Here is a 19,771-nt window from a genome sequence, read left to right on the forward strand (position 1 = left end):
CAGAAAAGATGGAACAAGTGTCTTGACTCACAAGGGGACTATGTTGAAAAATACATGTGGTTCATACCAATATTTTGTTTTTTTCTATGCAAGGCTCAAAACTTATTGACATCTCCTCGTATCGCGCAGTATATAGTGGCAATAGCTACCTGTTGGGGTAAAATGCCTATAATCTTTGCACACGTATATTGCATTCGACTTGCAGACATTTCAAGCATTAGCTTAAATAAAAAGAATCGCACCAAGCCTTCATCAATGTAATGCGTTTCATGTAGAATATACTCCTGCCTTGTTCGGACCGTGCTTATGTGCCAGTTGCCAGCACCAAGCGCAGCTTCATTGCTTGCACCAAGCAAGACATGGGAGATCCGCTGGACTTAGGCAACAAGAAAAGGTTAATGTTTCTTGGGCACATATTTTTCAAAAGAGACGAGGGAGGTAGTCCTTTTTTTAAAAAAAAAAATGATAGAAGAAAAAAGGGACGAGGGAGTAACACATTGTTTTGTTAAGTTGTACCTCTCTACGGCTTGGAAAGCCTAGGACATGTTGATGACATGTTATTACAGACGCACATCCTTATAGTGGACAGCTGGCAAAGTCCATTTTCTTTAAATGTTACGCGCACAAAAAAAGTGACGTGCTGATGCCTGAGAAACTTTTCACCTTCTCCAACAAGAACACGCCAGTGTTCATGGTGTTGTAGAAGAAAAGGTAATATATGTGTATATATATATATATATATATATATATGTATATATATATATATATATATATATATACATATGGAAATTAATTAAGCAACACCAAATTCAAAGACACATAAAAACTTAACAAAGTTTAACGAAGTAATTTTGATGATTGATTATTCAATTTTGATGTATTGACATACAGCATGAGCTTTTCATGGGTTGATATGACGCGCGTGAAGCTTGCACAGCGCACGTGCATTGCTTTAACCTCAACTTTCGAAAAATGCACTTTTTCCCTGGGGTGTTTACAAGCGCAGGTTGTCGATTGCATTCGGTTTTTCATTCATTTCAATGTCATGGCACGTAGGAAATTATCAGAGGCCACTCGTTGGCAAATAATCGGCATGAGGAATGCTGGTATGTCTCTAAGACAAATCGGGTCTCAAATCGGACGACATCATTCCATAATTTCAAAACTTTTGAAAAAATACCGGGCCACTAATGAAGTTAAAGACCTGCCTAGACCAGGAAGACCCAGGAAGACCACAGTCCGGGAGGACAGAGCTTTACTGAGACTTGTACGGCGCAGGTCCTTCGACTCGAGCTCTCGGTTGAGACAGGAGTGGCTTCCAGGGAGACCCATCTCGAACAGGACTGTTCGGAATCGTCTGAAAGCTGCAGGATACCGGGCAAGGAGGCCAATCAAGCGACCCAGACTGTCTCCAGCCCATAAGGCAGCCCGACTGGCCTGGTGTAATGACCGTTTGCACTGGAACATTGCCTCTTGGAGGAAGGTCCATTTCTCAGATGAGAGCCGGTTCTTGCTGCACATGGTGGACGGTCGTACTCGGGTCTGGAGGCAGAGGAACACAGCAATGGCTCCACGGAACATCCAGGAGACTGTGGCCTTTGGGGGAGGTTCCGTTATGGTATGGGGGTGCATTTCCATGAACTGCAAGTTGGATATCATTACCATCCGTGGCAACCTTAACGGTGTTCGTTACCAACAGGAGGTTCTTGACAGGGCTGTGGTACCTCATTTTGAGAACCATCCTCTGGCAACGAGACCCATATTTATGGACGACAATGCTAGACCTCACAGGGCGCATGCTGTAAATGATTTTTTGCGGCAAAATGCAATTGACAGAATTCCATGGCCTGCCATGAGCCCTGACCTCAACCCCATTGAACATTTGTGGGACTTTATTGGCCGTCGTGTGAGGCAGAGAGACCCACCAGTCCATAATCTCAACGAATTGACGGCTGCCCTGCATGAGGAGTGGAACAGGATCCCCCAGAATCAGATCCGGAGACTCATCCAAGGAATGAGGAGGCGTCTGGAATCGGTGGTGCGTGCGCAGGGAGGACACACTAGATATTGATGAAAGTCGGTGTGCAGACTCTCAGATGACTGTTCTTTCTTTCCATGTGAATTTGTGTTAATACACCTGACAACAACGTCTGTGGATGAATAGTAAATTGTGTCCATTTTTTCATGAATTTAAGACAGTTTTAAGAATTTGGATTTCGTTGCAATAAAGCAAAGTCTTGATACTTTTTCCCTTTAAGTTGTTTGTCAGAGATCGTCTGTTGAATAAAAAAGTGTCAAACTATATCAACCCGGCATATTTTGATTGTCAGAACACTTCAAAGTTGCTCCAATAGAAAAAATTGGGGTGTTGCTTGATTAATTTCCAGGTGTATATGTATATGTATATATATATATATATATATATATATATATATATATATATATATATATATATATATATATATATATATATATATATATATATATATATATATATATATATATATATTGAGGGAAAGCAAACGGCCACTCACCCATACAGACTCTCCTACTCAAGGTGGCAGGGGGGCCCGATTCGTCTGACTCACTCACCCACATAGAGTCTCCCTCTCACGGTGTCACGGGGGTCCGATTCATCTCACTCACTCACCCGTCCACTCACTCACTCACTCACTCACTTGCTCACTCGCTCACTCGCCCACTCACCCAGACACCCACTCACCCACTCACCCACTCACTCACTCAGACAATAGTCTTGAGATAGCTTGAATACTTATGAATGGAGGGCCAGACAACAATCAACCGACCTTTAAGTTCTCGTTGTGTGAGAAAGGAAGACGTGACTTAACATATTACATCTACTTTCAGTGTCCGTGTATTTGGTTTCACATTAACAATGTTTATGAGGACATCTGTTATTGTTCAGAACCTTCATGGTTATGAAACCTTCCTGTAAAGATCCCAAGTCTGTTACTGAAACATAATATATAGCAAAATGTAGCTCCACGAATCTCGGGACACAAATGTTCTAATGCGTCTGCCTCAAAGCAGTTGACATGGGTAAAATTGAACGTTCGGCTAAATAAATACGTTTTTTCCATTATGACGCAGAGTAACATCTCGACAATACCATCAGGTAAGGATGACAGTCTGATAAGACTGTGCCTTATATTGATAAACATGTGCCTTATAGAGAGCGGTAACACTGTGACAGTGACAACATTGTGCTCCTAGATACAGTGACAACCCCGTTCCCTAGATACAGTGACAACCCCGTTCCCTAGATACAGTGACAACCCCGTTTCCTAGATACAGTGACAACCATGTTCCCTACATACATTGATAACCTTGTGCGCCAAGATGCAACAAAAACCCTGTTCCCTAGATACATCCAAAACCTTATGCCCCCGGATACAGCACTAACCATGTGCTTTTAGATACAGTGAACGATATTTGCACATTGATACATTGAAAACCTTGTGCCCAACATACACTGGCCACCCTGTGCGCTTAGATACCTCACCCCCACCACCCCAACACCAACCGGTCCGTTCACCACGATATGTTGACAACCTGGTATCTGCAGATAGAGTTCAAGCTTTAGTTACCATCTCATGTAAACATCCAAGAGTACATTGCCAAACCAGTACATCTTCAACAGGAAACGTCACATTATGAGGGTTCGGAAGCTCAGACAGTCAGCTCTAGTGCCCCTCACTTGCCGTTGTTTGTGGATCATGTCACTCACACCGGTCACATTTTAACAGAGATATTACAAAGTTATTGCAGGTTGTTGCTTCGAAAAACCTGATTAATGTGATTCTAAGAATATGCAATGTGTGGTTTCGTAAACGTCACTACTTAAACGTCACGCCTGTTTGGATTCTCGTGAGAGTTGAAACTTTTATCTTCCTGAGTGCAAATGGGCCTGGAGCGGACGATTAATGTAACTGAGAAGAGTACTAGCTGCATAGCATGATGTGATTGCAGTAGTAGGTGACATTTGTACACCAACTCAACCGCACATATGTAATCTAGCTCGGAAGCATCGCGTCTCCATTCACTATTAACAGGATTCCATATAAAAGTCCGGGATTATAACGTAAGTACCTGCTGTTTCAAAACCTGACTAACTATTTATCTTGAAATTTGTTTACAAGGGGACCCAGATTTGCTGTGAACAATGAAGCTTGCTTCTAACTATACTTTGGACGTGCCTTATTTACATAATGCAACTTTTGAAAAAAAATGGATCACTAGATTCCATAATATGCAGCGTATTCAGTGCCGTCATTATTACGTTCTGAGCTTCCTGAGGAGTATGCAAGCGGAGACCACTCAGACACCCGATGTTGCTTCTCTTTATTACCGAAGTCGTTAAGTCTACTTTCAAACATGGGCTGGCTACAGTGAGAATGCAACGTCACATAACAACCGTGGTATTGTTCATGACGTCACGTCACCATGACAAATTGATATTTGGCCTTAGGGCATTGCATAAAAATTATGAACCCCCATGTGTTCGCCCTCATAACAAATTGAGGAAAACATACCCAAATTTACTTTCAAACACGGGTTGGCTACCCGCAGTCGCTGTATGTAATAAATAAAGGATATTATATCAGTGCCCGTGTCATACATAGAGGATGTTATATGAGTGCCCACGTCGAGGACATTATATATGTCCATGTCATACATATAGGTTGTCATATGAGTACCCATGTCATACATAGAGGATGTTATATGAGTGCCCATGTCATACTGTTAGTGACTTAATTGTTTTGTTTTGTTTTAGAGAACAGAATGACTGCCTGGGTGACAGCATGCATGATGATTGCTATAGAAGGTAAAGCGTTGCATGTTTACTATTGTGTTTACATAAATTTGTAAGTAATCATATTTTAGAGCAGATAATTGGGACCAGGACATTGCAGTAGCAATGAAAGAGCTAATGGCGAATGCGGGGAGGGGAAGTAATTATTTTATCATGCAAAACTGTGTTCCACTAGAGACATTGCATGTGTGAGATCAAACGATATATCATAGATAGATTTGTACAATGCCCTGAAATCATTAATTACACGACTAACAATGCTATGACGGCACAAGGTTGATGACTTCACAATGCTACGACATCGATGCATTGCAAATCTTATTGCAATGCAGTGTGCAGAGATAAATATTTTTCATTGAAAACAAATGAAGAGTGATTTTTGGCGATGTAAAGAATCGCACCCTTGTGTCTTCTGATCATCATCATCATCATCATCATCATCATCATCATCACCATCATCATCATCATCATCATCATCATCATCATCATCATCATCATCATCATCATCGTCATCTTACATGCCACCTGATCTCGAACTATAAAAAATCATGCCTGCCTGTTGCTATACATGTACTTTGTTGCAAACTAATATTGTATATATATATATACTGTTCTGTGTACTATATATACATATAGGTCTGTGTGTATTCGATGTGTGTGTCCACTCAAGTCAACCGTGTCAGATTTCCCGCATTACGCTATCCTCACTGACTTGTTGACAATAACTCAAAAAGTACATAGTTGCTAGATTGTTGTCTTTTTCAAGAAAGAAAATGCAGCGTGTTTTGAATATCAGTAACAGAACAGTGTACATGATGCCAACATATTTTCCAAATGTTAAGTTTATTTTGAAAGAGAAAAAAACATATTTGTCGGGTATCAGGGTGAGCTGCAATATAACGGGCAATGTACAGGTACATCACTTTTGTATAGCTTTCAAAATCAGATAGTGGCAATACATCTTGAAAGCACTGATTATATTTCTAAGGAATAACCTCCACCATGAACATGTTCAGGTATTGTAAGTAAATCATATCTCATTTCTGTATTTTGAGTTTTTTAACAAACTTTGTATTTCCATTTCAGGAAACAACCAAATAATATTTCCACACTTTGTTTCTGCCGTCCCATGTCATGACACCCATCACTGTTCAGACTGTGACAGAGAGACGTGGGACTGCCTCACTGACTGTGACACTGGGTATTATGATCGAAAGTGTAAGTCTAACTGCAGCAACAACTGTAGGAATAACAAGTGTGTGCTTTCTGAACATGCTAGCGGTAACTGTACTGAGGGTTGTGTACCGGGATATTCTGGCATTGGCTGCAACATACCATGTGACAGTCCCGGAGGTGGTTGTACACCATGTCCAGGTGGTTGTGATGGAGGATATTGTCAGCTGGGGTCAACCTGTGTGTCTGGATGTATAGACTCCTACTACGGGACTGGCTGTGAAGCTGGTAAGTAAAACTTTGTTTTATCATAGAATGGCGGATGTAGCACATGCAACGGGTCTGCCAGCATGGAATGAGAAGTCTGATAGACATAATTATAGCAGCGCCATCCTTAAGTCTGCAAACCTAGATATGTCATTTAGAACTTGCATATTTTACTATCGGTATATGAAGGTATTAACTAAACACAACAGCAGAATTTATCCAATATAACTTGATCACTCTACATGACGCGTAAGACTGAGCGAACGCCCTCTTGAGACTATTCCTGGCTCGCTGCCGAACAGATGACCAAAGTTTACCCTGAAATGTAATGTTATCTTTCATTCGCAGCAGAAAATGTTTATGATTGTTCGTTGTTTGTTTTACTTTTGCGTAAATGAAAGTAGGAATTTTAAGTACGACCATCTGATTCTACTGAACGAGATATTTATATTGATGAACTTGTTTTGTCAGGTTCAATACTGGAACTTTCTGCAGGGCTGTCAGGAGCTTTCCTAATCGTCTTCATGGTCCTGTGGTGCAAGTATTGTCAACGGTTGAAGCAGAACAGGTGAGAGAATGATGCGCGTGCTTGAGTACGTGCATGCGTGCCCTCGCATTGTTTGTCGCAAGGACTCACACTAACGTGAATGTCGTAGGTAATGACTGCAAAATGGGGCCTACCGACGACAAAAACTAAACTCACTCACTCAATCACTCTTACTTCACAGTGTCACCAACTCAGCAGAGATGTGCAACAACGTTGCCGAGGTGGACGATGCTACTGTTCAGGAGCTGGAATGGTACGCCGAGATTCCAGACACAGACATAACCATGGCAACCGAGCCAAGGTCACCTGGGGGCAACTGCGAGGCTGGAGGAGAAGTTGCTGCCGTAGCGAATGACGTGTATGACGTTGCAGATGGAAGACAACAGGGATTAGTTGTTGCTGTTCACAACACATACTCCATGCTTAAAAACAGATTAGTTTGAAAAAGCTCTTTTGCCCCGTGAAATGGACTCTGAACCCACACATTGAAGGGAAGGTCGACTTGCCGGCACATAGTTACTGTATACTTCCAATCCCCAGTTTTCTCCGATTTTTATTTCTGTATTAGTCACGCGACAATAGCCTTCTCAACGCTACATATTTCTTCTACAATACATTAGTTAAATGAATTTATTTTGGGTTTAATACGGTAGAGCTTGCCTACTGCAGCGTAGGTGTTTTGCACGTGAGATTTGTGCTTGAGCCACGTGACGAAGGTGACGTAGTGAGATTGAGCATGAGTTGAAAGAAATCCAACATAAGACTGTCGAGTATTCAGGATATGAATTTTGTCAGTGATGTTTATAAACTCACAGTAATTGATCATACTACACGCGGTGTGTTAAGCGGCAAATACATGTTCTTCTTTTTTTCATATTTTCTATACTATTTCGTAGTTTTCTTCCTACGCAGCCCGTGAAGATCTACAACTAGTCTTCAGTATCTCATGCTTGTCGGATCGGATGGTCAGGCTTTCTGCCTTTGATGACGCTTGTCATCATATCCCAATAGCGTAGATCGATGCTAAAGCGTTGATCACTGGACTATATGGTCCAGACTCGATCATTTACAGACCACCGCCATACAGCTGGAATATAGCTGCGTTGCCTTTAGTATGTCCAATACTACTGGATAATTTCCGTCCTGTGTAACATTGTGTCACAGGGAAATCTTAGTGAACGGCTTAAATAATTAATAAGTTATCATTTTCCCTGTGTTTGTATTTCTAGAGTTTGGAAAACGTGGCTTTGATTCCCTGTATGTAGATGACGCAACGTAGCAGTTAAAAATCAACGAACTGAGAACATGAACGGCTGATAAATATACCTGTAGATGGTATTAACGCCGTCGATTTTTACGGACAATAGGGTTAATAATGGACCTTTGGCCTTTGACGTTTTTGGATCAATAGTGGTGAAACGTCAAACTTTCTCCAGTCACACTGACACATGGTCGGTTCGATTCTTCTAACAGCGTCAAGCCAAGCTCGATCAGCTTGTCGGTACCCTGTGAGGTTGACCCTGACGTGTCCCTGTCGACGCACGTGGATTTTGAATCTGCTGTCTCCCTGTCGACGCCCTTTGACGTTGAGTCATTCCCAATGTTGAAAAATGTCTTAACTCTTTGATTACGTGCTGCCTAGGTGAGAACTGATGATTTGTGCGTGGCGAGAAGTTAGTTCCTTGCCATACTTGCCGATCAGGTAAGTCCAGTCATAATCAAGACACCTGGAAACATGACATGTGACCAGCGACGATTACCTCGGTTGAGACGTGTACACGACAAAATGATATGGATGCAGCCCATTTGCCATCAAGCAAGGAGATGAGATATGTCCATGATTCGTCACTCCTTCACCAATAGTCTGATGAGTTTGTTGAGTTCGGTAGCGTAGTGTATGGCTTTGGGAATCGGTACCCGTGTCGATCTGGATGCCTTGAACGACTCGAACGTCACATGTTTGGTTGTGCCGGAATATGTTGTATAATGAAATTGTGACTTGTTCAAGTTCCCAGCATGCCAGTTGCAGGATTCTTTTCTGTTTTACTCAAACAATGAATAACATCACAGTTGAATCATGTGTGTAATCTTTGCAATTGACACAACGTATCAAACATCAGGTATAGACCCAGATACAAACACAGGCAAGGCCACAGGAACAATCGCAGGCAGAGACACAGACGCAGGTACGGGAAGACACGGGCAAATTCAGAGCCACAGACGCAAGCACAGACAAAGACACGGGCACATGTACAGACATAAGCACAGACAAAAGCACAGCCGCAGGTACAGATAGACACAGGCACAGACAGAAACACAGACGCAGGTACACACCTGAGTCAAGATAATTGGGAAAAAGACATTGACGTATCAATGAATGTACAAATGTGGGCATGATTAAAGTAAAACTTATTTCACCACAGCACCCACTCTGTCTCTGTAAATGTACAAGTTCGTCACCCTTACAAGGCAGTTATTTGCCCGAGAAGAGGTTTTTTTAAATAACTACCGTAGCTTACATCACAACAGCATGCTTATGTAACACGTGTGTAATGGGTTCGGTATGATGAGGATTTTCAAAATAAGTACAATTTTATTGTCTTTAAATAGAAATAATTGCTATAGGGTAGAATAACAACTAGTCTGTGAACTGAACATATTTTATTGACAAAGGTTCAGGGTAAACAAAAATAAATAATGAAATGGAGCCCTGACACTTCCTTCGTTTTCAGACCTGATACTAGGGGAATCTAGATTTGCCACATACCCTTTCGTGTGGAGATTTTCACCTTCCTGGTGAGGGACAATTCGGCTGTGAGGAGGAAGTGGTTTGTTTTACTAACATGTAGGAGCTAGACGCAAAACATGCTGTTATTGCACAAGATGTTCTTAGATACACACCATCTTCATCGAATATCCGTGATAGATATGATTCGTGTCTTCATACACTATAAACAGGATTCCATGTAGAAGTTCCACCAAAATGTAAGTACCCTACATGGTATTAAAGGAAAATTAACTGACTTTCCTTGGAGTAAGAACCTTCGCAGAACATGGGAGAGTTAAGAACCTTCGAGCTTCCTTCATGCCACTCAATAAGCAATGTCTTGTGAAGTTCAGATTTACACTTTGTGCATATAAAAACAAATATTACCAGATCGCCTGAGTCCACATTTAGTCATTATGCTATTCTCACCTTCTTGGGGAATACTAGTATATAGTTTGACTTTGACTTTTCAATTTGTGTAGGTTCATTGAAGTACTCTCAGCTCACTCCAATCTCATTATTTCATTTTGAATCTAAACAGGAAATGTTTTCAGACCAAATCCCTGAGAACAGAATGGATGTCTAGTTATTATGTGGATAACATGCCTGGTAATGGCTACAGAAGGTTGAACATTGCATTGTTAATATTGTTATTTTCACGTGTTAATATTCACACCTGAGTCATTGACTTATCAACGAATGTACATCGTTCATATTGTTTATCTCGTAATTCCATTTGTTAATATTCAAACCTGAGTCAAGATAACTGTGAACAAGACATTGACGTCGACGTATCAGTGAGTGTGCAAATGTGGGGATGATTAAAGTAAAACTCATTTCACTACAGCCCACACTGTGTCTCTGCAAATGTGCAGGTTCTTCACCCTTACAAGGTAGTTATTTCCCCGAGCAGAGGTTATTTTAATAACTACCGTAGCGAGGGTGTTAAACGTTTTACACTACATCATGCCTATGCAATACGTATGTAATATGTTAGGCATGATGAGGAAGTTTCTAAATAGAAATAGTTGCTTTAGGGCAGGTAATCAAGTTATGCTAAAAGAACACTTCCAAGAGGACAGGACATAACTTTCCCTTTTGGTTTTAATGTAGGCATTATAGGTTTGTATAACTTCTGTGTGTCATTTAAAAGCTGATGAGATAAACAACGGGGATAATTCTAGGGATATGCACCTTCTTTAAAATGTCAATCATATTGCTTATAAAGAAATTGTGTATGGATAAAACTCATTGTTCGTTTACAGCGGTTGCGTATCTTGTGTTTTTGATAAGGAAACAACACTGTATTTTCATTCAGGAAACAATAATATAATATCCCCATAATTGTTTTCAGCCGTCCCATGTCATTACACCCATCACTGTTCAGACTGTGACAGAGAGACGGAGGACTGCCTCACTGACTGTGACACTGGGTATTATGATCGACAGTGTAAGTCTAACTGCAGCGTGAACTGTATGAATAACAAGTGTGTTCTCTCAGAATACGGTAGCGGTAACTGTACTGAGGGATGTGTACTAGGATATTATGGCATTGGCTGCAACATACCATGTGACAGTCCCGGAGATAACTGTACAGCATGTCCAGGAGATAACTGTACAGCATGTCCAGGAGATAACTGTACAGCATGTCCAGGAGATAACTGTACAGCATGTCCAGGAGATAACTGTACAGCATGTCCAGGAGATAACTGTACAGCATGTCCAGGAGGTTGTGATGGAGGATATTGTCAGCTGGTCACATCCTGTGTGTCTGGATGTGTAGACACCCATTACGGGACTGACTGTGCAGGTGGTAGGTACAACTTAGTTATTGTTTTATCATAGAATGGCGGATGTAGGACATGCAACAGGTCTGTAGCATCATGGAATGAGAAGTCTGGTAGTTTCGTGTTCCAGTCGATGTAAATCCTGACACAGGATGAAAGGGATATGTAATTATAAGTCAGGTTTGTATTATCCTATGATTGTTTGTATTATTAGTAAAGCTACAACCTTTGGCAGTAACTCGTCATCCCCGTTACATGGCAGGCATCAACGTAGAACTGGCTATATCACTATCTACAAGGCCAGGTGTAGCCTTTTCCATATTGTTTTGACTTGTTTTTTGGTTCGTGTCGTGGAACTGGCTACAATACTGTCTACAGGGCTAGCCGCAGCTTCTCTCCTTTGTAGTGTGATGGTCCTCCTGGCCGTGCGCTGCTGTTACTGTCAACGTCTGAGAACAGGAAGGTGAGTAAGGGAATCTATGAATGTAAATGAATCATGTGATTACAAGCTTGATCATCGATCTACGCAGTTAGGATACGATTACATGGTTCATTCACGTCAGTTAGCGTGATCTCCTAATCACGTTAGTCGACCGATGGTTTACAGAAGATACCTTCTCACCCGAATCTTCTTCTTCCATCTGTCGAGGACCAAATGTTTGCAACAGCACCCCTCCAAAGACCTCTGGGAGATCCTCTTCAGCTTGGCCAACGTCGCTTAGGACCCCTTATGAGATGCAGAGGTCAACGGGTGACCTACCAGAGTCAGACATTTGTTTTGTTATCTGAATTACGGGACTCACTAGGACCTTTTCTACACCTACAACATCAGGATTGCGAAGGAGGTTCAAACATAATGTATATTGTGAAATGTCACTCCAATGGCGTTCTGTTGAGGAGAACAATTGAGCAGCCGTAGACAAAATCCTGCCTCAATCGCAATCACCGAATCCCTTGCTGCTTTCTGTTGAGAACAATAGAGCCGCCATAGAAAAAATCTTGTCTCAATCACAATCATTGAAGCCCTTGTTGCCGACAAGATCCCATCAATCTACACGACATCTGGCATCTTCACAGATTCCATAGAAGCGAAATCCCACCTCATCTCAAGAAAATTTTGGCTTTTTGCACAGATATAAGACATGTGTAGAAGTCGCTCTCACAGACACACTTCTGTTGACAGGAATTGTACAGGCTGTAGAAAATACTGGTTGGAACCTGTACCAGAAGTTTTTGATTCGAATCCATCAGTTTTACGTTGGGTCGTTAGTGGCGGGTGGCCGCAAGGGGGTCGACACAAGTGCCAAATCTGTTTCTGTGGACGTCGACTCACCACTGTAGGCATACACGTACACATATTCATAATATTTAGACACAACTTCCAGTTAACAAAAGATAGTACGTATATTTTTGTATCTGCAGTGATAAAAACAAAAATAAAATATTCGATCCTGATCACATATGTAGTCTAAACAAGCATATCGTCTGCCACAGCTTACAGATAACAACTTTTTTATGCAAGTTATCGGAGAACTTGCTCTTGGTAATATTCGTCGACCATAAATTTCTATAACATTCATATAAAATATGTTGCAGGTTCCAGCTGTACATCACTCCTACCCAGGACATGGAGGTGCCACCAGATGTAGGAGAAGATTCTCAGTACGATGTCGTTGATGAAGCAAGGATGTAAGGTGGGCTCCTTGTGAAGGACAACCTGCCTCTACTGACTGTTCTGACTTCCCAGAGCTGGGAAATGCGTTGAGCTTATGGGGTGGGGGTGGGAATCGGGAGCGAGAGTGTGGAGAATGAAAGACTGGCAGTGGAGAGTGGGAAGCCGATGTGTTGGCGAACACTAATGCATCGGTCTTCGTAACCCTTGTAATGTGGGCATCAGATCGTACTTCACCATGGTGCCAAAGTGTGAATCCCCACATGGTTAACATGCATGAAGCCCATTTCCAATCCCCCTGTCGTGATATATCTTGACTATTACAGGAAGCGGAGTGAAAAATACCACACTCAGTCAGTCATAATCCTTGTGACGAGGGTAGAACACCTGTCAGCTGGTATTTCACCATGGTGGTAAAGCATGCAACCGACGTCACTGCAAACCAACAATTAGCGACACAACTGAAACAGGAGTTAGCACATATATTATGTTTTTCCTCTTTCGTCGTGCTGTACTGTTTTGCCCCGTGTGCTCACATCACTGATTTAACAGTTCGGTTGTTTGACAAAGCAAGTAAACACATGCAGTCGCAGTCACGTGACCCGTGGTTTCGCCACTGAATACTACATATAAGATCGGTCTATAATGGGATGACATTTATACTGAGATACGTGTTTCTATTTCCTGCACGTGACCACCAGTAACATATTAACAGATTTATAAAGTTCGTCATCAGCTGACATGCGATGCAGTATACAAGTGCATAGGGGTGTATTCTTGTGACTTATCTTGAATCCGGGTGTGGTATGAGGTTGGATTGGGGTGTGTCTGTATTGTCTGGATTTAACGCCCCTGATACGACGAAAACCTACCGATTGTGACAAAATAACACTGTCTGCATATGCATTAATTCTCCCAACAGCCATGTGCATGAAACAAAACATTTATATTTGAGCTTGGCTTTGAGGTCGTGTGTAATAAGGTTTAACGTATTTATCGCTGATATGACGACTTTCATGCGTCTGTCTATGCGTGGCTTCTTGTGCTAGCCAACACTTAGGCTGGTTTTGTAGTGGTAGCGTACTTAGATACCACGGTTAATCACGACTAGACACCTCAGACACAATTTACTGACTCCGTGTCGACCACTTTCTGCTGTACCTATTAATACCGAGCGCCAGGCAGGCACCAAGAAGTGCCTTGCTTTAATATACTTTGGTATGACCCACCCGGGGATCGAACCCCGGCCTTCCGCTCTCCGAGCAAACGCTCTAACACGGATGTGGTTGCGTGGTTTTGAAACACAAAAATAATAATTTGGTGATTATGAGAGGAGGATCCTGCATCTAAAGCAACGCATGAGGCGCCAGCATCGTCGGTATGTCCTGCAGATAATTCACAGTTTCCCATAAGACTCAGTACAAGTACACTATGTGTAATGTTCATGCCTGCACAATATCTGTGTCCCGTGTTAGTGCATCCAACAATAGCAGACTACTGTTTCCTCTCTTTTCATGCTACTGTTTCCATCGTCCGTGTGAGAAGGAACTAATAAAATCAATACGGCACATATTTAACTGTATCGTTCCAATTCCTCCCTGCTGCCTGCGTACTCACACTGATGTTCTGTTTCATGCTGTTTGATCTGCTGCCTGTGTACTCATACTGATGTTCTGTTTCATGCTGTTTGATCTGCTGCCTATGTACTCACACTGATGTTCTGTTTCATGCTGTTTGATCTGCTGCCTATGTACTCACACTGATGTTCTGTTTCATGTTGTTTGATCTGCTGCCTATGTACCCACACTGATGTTCTGTTTCATGCTGTTTGATCTGCTGCCTATGTACTCACACTGATGTTCTGTTTCATGCTGTTTGATCTGCTGCCTGTGTACTCACACTGATGTTCTGTTTCATGCTGTTTGATCTGCTGCCTATGCACTCACACTGATGTTCTGTTTCATGCTGTTTGATCTGCTGCCTGCGTACTCACACTGATGTTCTGTTTCATGCTGTTTGATCTGCTGCCTATGTACTCACACTGATGTTCTGTTTCATGCTGTTTGATCTGTTGCCTATGTACTCACACTGATGTTCTGTTTCATGATGTTTGATCTGCTGCCTGTGTACTCACACTGATGTTCTGTTTCATGCTGTTTGATCTGCTGCCTATGTACTCACACTGATGTTCTGTTTCATGCTGTTTGATCTGCTGCCTGCGTACTCACACTGATGTTCTGTTTCATGCTGTTTGATCTGCTGCCTATGTACTCACACTGATGTTCTGTTTCATGCTGTTTGATCTGCTGCCTGTGTACTCACACTGATGTTCTGTTTCATGTTTTTTGATCTGCTGCCTGTGTACTCACACTGATGTTCTGTTTCATGCTGTTTGATCTGCTGCCTATGTACTCACACTGATGTTCTGTTTCATGCTGTTTGATCTGCTGCCTATGTACTCACACTGATGTTCTGTTTCATGTTGTTTCATCTGCTGCCTGTGTACTCACACTTATGTTCTGTTTCATGCTGTTTGATCTGCTGCCTATGTACTCACACTGATGTTCTGTTTCATGCTGTTTGATCTGCTGCCTATGTACTCACACTGATGTTCTGTTTCATGTTGTTTGATCTGCTGCCTGTGTACTCACACTGATGTTCTGTTTCATGCTGTTTGATCTGCTGCCTATGTACTCTCACTGATGTTCTGTTTCATGCTGTTTGATCTGCTGCCTATGTACTCACACTGATGTTCTGTTTCATGCTGTTTGATCTGCTGCCTATGTACTCACACTGATGTTCTGTTTCATGCTGTTTGATCTGCTGCCTATGTACTCACACTGATGTTCTGTTTCATGCTGTTTGATCTGCTGCCTATGTACTCATACTGATGTTCTGTTTCATGCTGTTTGATCTGCTGCCTGTGTACTCACACTGATGTTCTGTTTCATGTTGTTTGATCTGCTGCCTATGTACTCATACTGATGTTCTGTTTCATGCTGTTTGATCTGCTGCCTATGTACTCACACTGATGTTCTGTTTCATGCTGTTTGATCTGCTGCCTATGTACTCACACTGATGTTCTGTTTCATGCTGTTTGATCTGCTGTCTATGTACTCACACTGATGTTCTGTTTCATGCTGTTTGATCTGCTGCCTGCGTACTCACACTGATGTTCTGTTTCATGCTGTTTGATCTGCTGCCTATGTACTCACACTGATGTTCTGTTTCATGCTGTTTGATCTGCTGCCTATGTACTCATACTGATGTTCTGTTTCATGTTGTTTGATCTGCTGCCTATGTACTCACACTGATGTTCTGTTTCATGTTGTTTGATCTGCTGCCTATGTACTCACACTGATGTTCTGTTTCATGCTGTTTGATCTGCTGCCTGTGTACTCACACTGATGTTCTGTTTCATGCTGTTTGATCTGCTGCCTGTGTACTCACACTGATGTTCTGTTTCATGCTGTTTGATCTGCTGCCTATGTACTCATACTGATGTTCTGTTTCATGCTGTTTGATCTGCTGCCTATGTACTCACACTGATGTTCTGTTTCATGCTGTTTGATCTGCTGCCTATGTACTCACACTGATGTTCTGTTTCATGCTGTTTGATCTGCTGCCTATGTACTCATACTGATGTTCTGTTTCATGTTGTTTGATCTGCTGCCTATGTACTCACACTGATGTTCTGTTTCATGTTGTTTGATCTGCTGCCTATGTACTCACACTGATGTTCTGTTTCATGCTGTTTGATCTGCTGCCTGTGTACTCACACTGATGTTCTGTTTCATGCTGTTTGATCTGCTGCCTGTGTACTCACACTGATGTTCTGTTTCATGCTGTTTTATCTGCTGCCTGTGTACTCACACTGATGTTCTGTTTCATGCTGTTTGATCTGCTGCCTGTGTACTCACACTGATGTTCTGTTTCATGCTGTTTGATCTGCTGCCTATGTACTCACACTGATGTTCTGTTTCATGCTGTTTGATCTGCTGCCTATGTACTCACACGGATGTTCTGTTTCATGCTGTTTGATCTGCTGCCTGCGTACTCACACTGATGTTCTGTTTCATGCTGTTTGATCTGCTGCCTATGTACTCACACTGATGTTCTGTTTCATGCTGTTTGATCTGCTGCCTATGTACTCACACGGATGTTCTGTTTCATGCTGTTTGATCTGCTGCCTGTGTACTCACACTGATGTTCTGTTTCATGCTGTTTGATCTGCTGCCTATGTACTCACACTGATGTTCTGTTTCATGCTGTTTGATCTGCTGCCTATGTACTCACACGGATGTTCTGTTTCATGCTGTTTGATCTGCTGCCTGCGTACTCACACTGATGTTCTGTTTCATGCTGTTTGATCTGCTGCCTATGTACTCACACTGATGTTCTGTTTCATGCTGTTTGATCTGCTGCCTATGTACTCACACGGATGTTCTGTTTCATGCTGTTTGATCTGCTGCCTGCGTACTCACACTGATGTTCTGTTTCATGCTGTTTGATCTGCTGCCTATGTACTCACACGGATGTTCTGTTTCATGCTGTTTGATCTGCTGCCTGTGTACTCACACTGATGTTCTGTTTCATGCTGTTTGATCTGCTGCCTATGTACTCACACTGATGTTCTGTTTCATGCTGTTTGATCTGCTGCCTATGTACTCACACGGATGTTCTGTTTCATGCTGTTTGATCTGCTGCCTGTGTACTCACACTGATGTTCTGTTTCATGCTGTTTGATCTGCTGCCTATGTACTCACACTGATGTTCTGTTTCATGCTGTTTGATCTGCTGCCTATGTACTCACACGGATGTTCTGTTTCATGCTGTTTGATCTGCTGCCTGCGTACTCACACTGATGTTCTGTTTCATGCTGTTTGATCTGCTGCCTATGTACTCACACTGATGTTCTGTTTCATGCTGTTTGATCTGCTGCCTATGCACTCACACTGATGTTCTGTTTCATGTTGTTTGATCTGCTGCCTATGTACTCACACTGATGTTCTGTTTCATGTTGTTTGATCTGCTGCCTGTGTACTCACACTGATGTTCTGTTTCATGCTGTTTGATCTGCTGCCTATGTACTCACACTGATGTTCTGTTTCATGCTGTTTGATCTGCTGCCTGTGTACTCACACTGATGTTCTGTTTCATGCTGTTTGATCTGCTGCCTATGTACTCACACTGATGTTCTGTTTCATGCTGTTTGATCTGCTGCCTATGTACTCACACGGATCTTGTGCTTGCCTGCTGATTTATCTGCTGCCTGTGTAATCACACTGTCGTTGTGATTACTTGCTGTTTGATCTGCTGCCTATGTGCTCACACTTTTGTTGTGCTTACCTGCTGTTTGATCTGCTGCCTATGTGCTCACACTTTTGTTGTGCTCACCTGCTGTTCGGTCTGCGTTGATTAAAACCGATGGACTTGTCTTACATGAGAGCGGTTTACTTTATACTTTGCAAATATCGCTCAGTATTATCAAGTTTGTTTCTAACGAAGCACTCAACATCATTTACACTGTTGATCTTTAAATAATCAGGTCGGGACCAGACAAGCGAGTGATCAACATGATGAACACCAATCACCTCTAACAAGAAGCATGGGTTGCTGAAACCAAGGATTTCCATGGGTCCTGTCAGCAAAGGGTGCTGTAAACTATGATATGCCTTACACAATTTTTTGCAAACTTGTTCATAGCTTTAGTCAATGAGTGTTTTTTTTGACTGACTGAAGTTTGAAAGGGGTTTCATATTTGCTTGTTTGTATGAACATAACCTGCTTAACCCCTCTTGTACATTCAGTTTAAGTAAATTCATGATTTATGTAATATACAGTTGAAAAGGGACCTTTTATGCTAGTAATTTCCTAATCCTAGCAACATTACTAAAAGACACAGTGTTCGAGAGCAAAACAGATTTCTGAAAGCTGTATATCTGTAAACACGAATCTGTTGTATTGATTACGTGATTGCTTTTGTTAAATACACCGTTGCTGAATTGGACACAGATGATGCTGGGAAGAGAAAGCAAGTTCGGATATAAGACTTGGAAGAATAATTGTGAGGATGCCAGTATACGATGAGTATTGAATCAAAACCATGGTGTCACCTTATGATAGAATAAAATATTGAAACCATCGTATATAACATTTTATTCAAACCGGAAACAATACACGCAGAATATGAATGTACTAGACACTGCAAGTAAGGATGTGTTACTTCTTGACAGTCTTCCAGCTAACCACGTATGGGTTTATTGCAGTGACCATAATCTCGCCAGTATTATACAGAGGTATACAGCATTGTTTATATTAATGAGCCAAATAAATACTGTATTGATGACCAACTACTGTGGGAAACGTTACTCCTCATGATCAGAGGTTAAACAATTTACCACACTTCCAATAAAGAGAAAATTGTAATTGAAGGAGAAAAGAAACTAGACTAGATGAACTAGAAAGAAACTAGACCTTTATGAGAATGGTGACACAAAGGACTACAATAAATGCTTAAAACATGGGCTATATGAAATAGCCAACTACAAAATATACGGAATGCTCTAAAGATCTAACACATTTTAAAGTCAAGAAACTTTCAAATTATGTCTATAACCCTTCTGGAAAAGAATGACGAAAATAAACAATTACTTCAAGAAACAAACTATTTCTGTGTAAATAAACAATGAACGCGCTATCGCACGCCTTTAAAAAAACATGA

At 41.7% G+C, this 19,771-nt stretch overlaps 1 protein-coding gene across 1 annotated transcript; it reads left to right on the forward strand.

Annotated features, from left to right (window-relative positions):
* The first annotated feature begins 3,906 nt into the window (after window positions 1-3,906).
* On the forward strand, window positions 3,907-9,243 carry LOC137260107 (uncharacterized). Its single transcript, XM_067797811.1, has 5 exons — window positions 3,907-4,102; window positions 4,796-4,846; window positions 5,921-6,295; window positions 6,746-6,842; window positions 7,003-9,243. Exons 2-5 carry the CDS (start codon window positions 4,804-4,806, stop codon window positions 7,262-7,264), a joined length of 777 nt encoding a protein of 258 aa, XP_067653912.1. The 5' UTR covers window positions 3,907-4,102; window positions 4,796-4,803; the 3' UTR covers window positions 7,265-9,243.
* The last annotated feature ends 10,528 nt before the right edge of the window (window positions 9,244-19,771 follow it).

This window comes from Haliotis asinina, chromosome 13 (assembly GCF_037392515.1).
Source record: "Haliotis asinina isolate JCU_RB_2024 chromosome 13, JCU_Hal_asi_v2, whole genome shotgun sequence".
NCBI classification, from domain to species: domain Eukaryota; kingdom Metazoa; phylum Mollusca; class Gastropoda; order Lepetellida; family Haliotidae; genus Haliotis; species Haliotis asinina.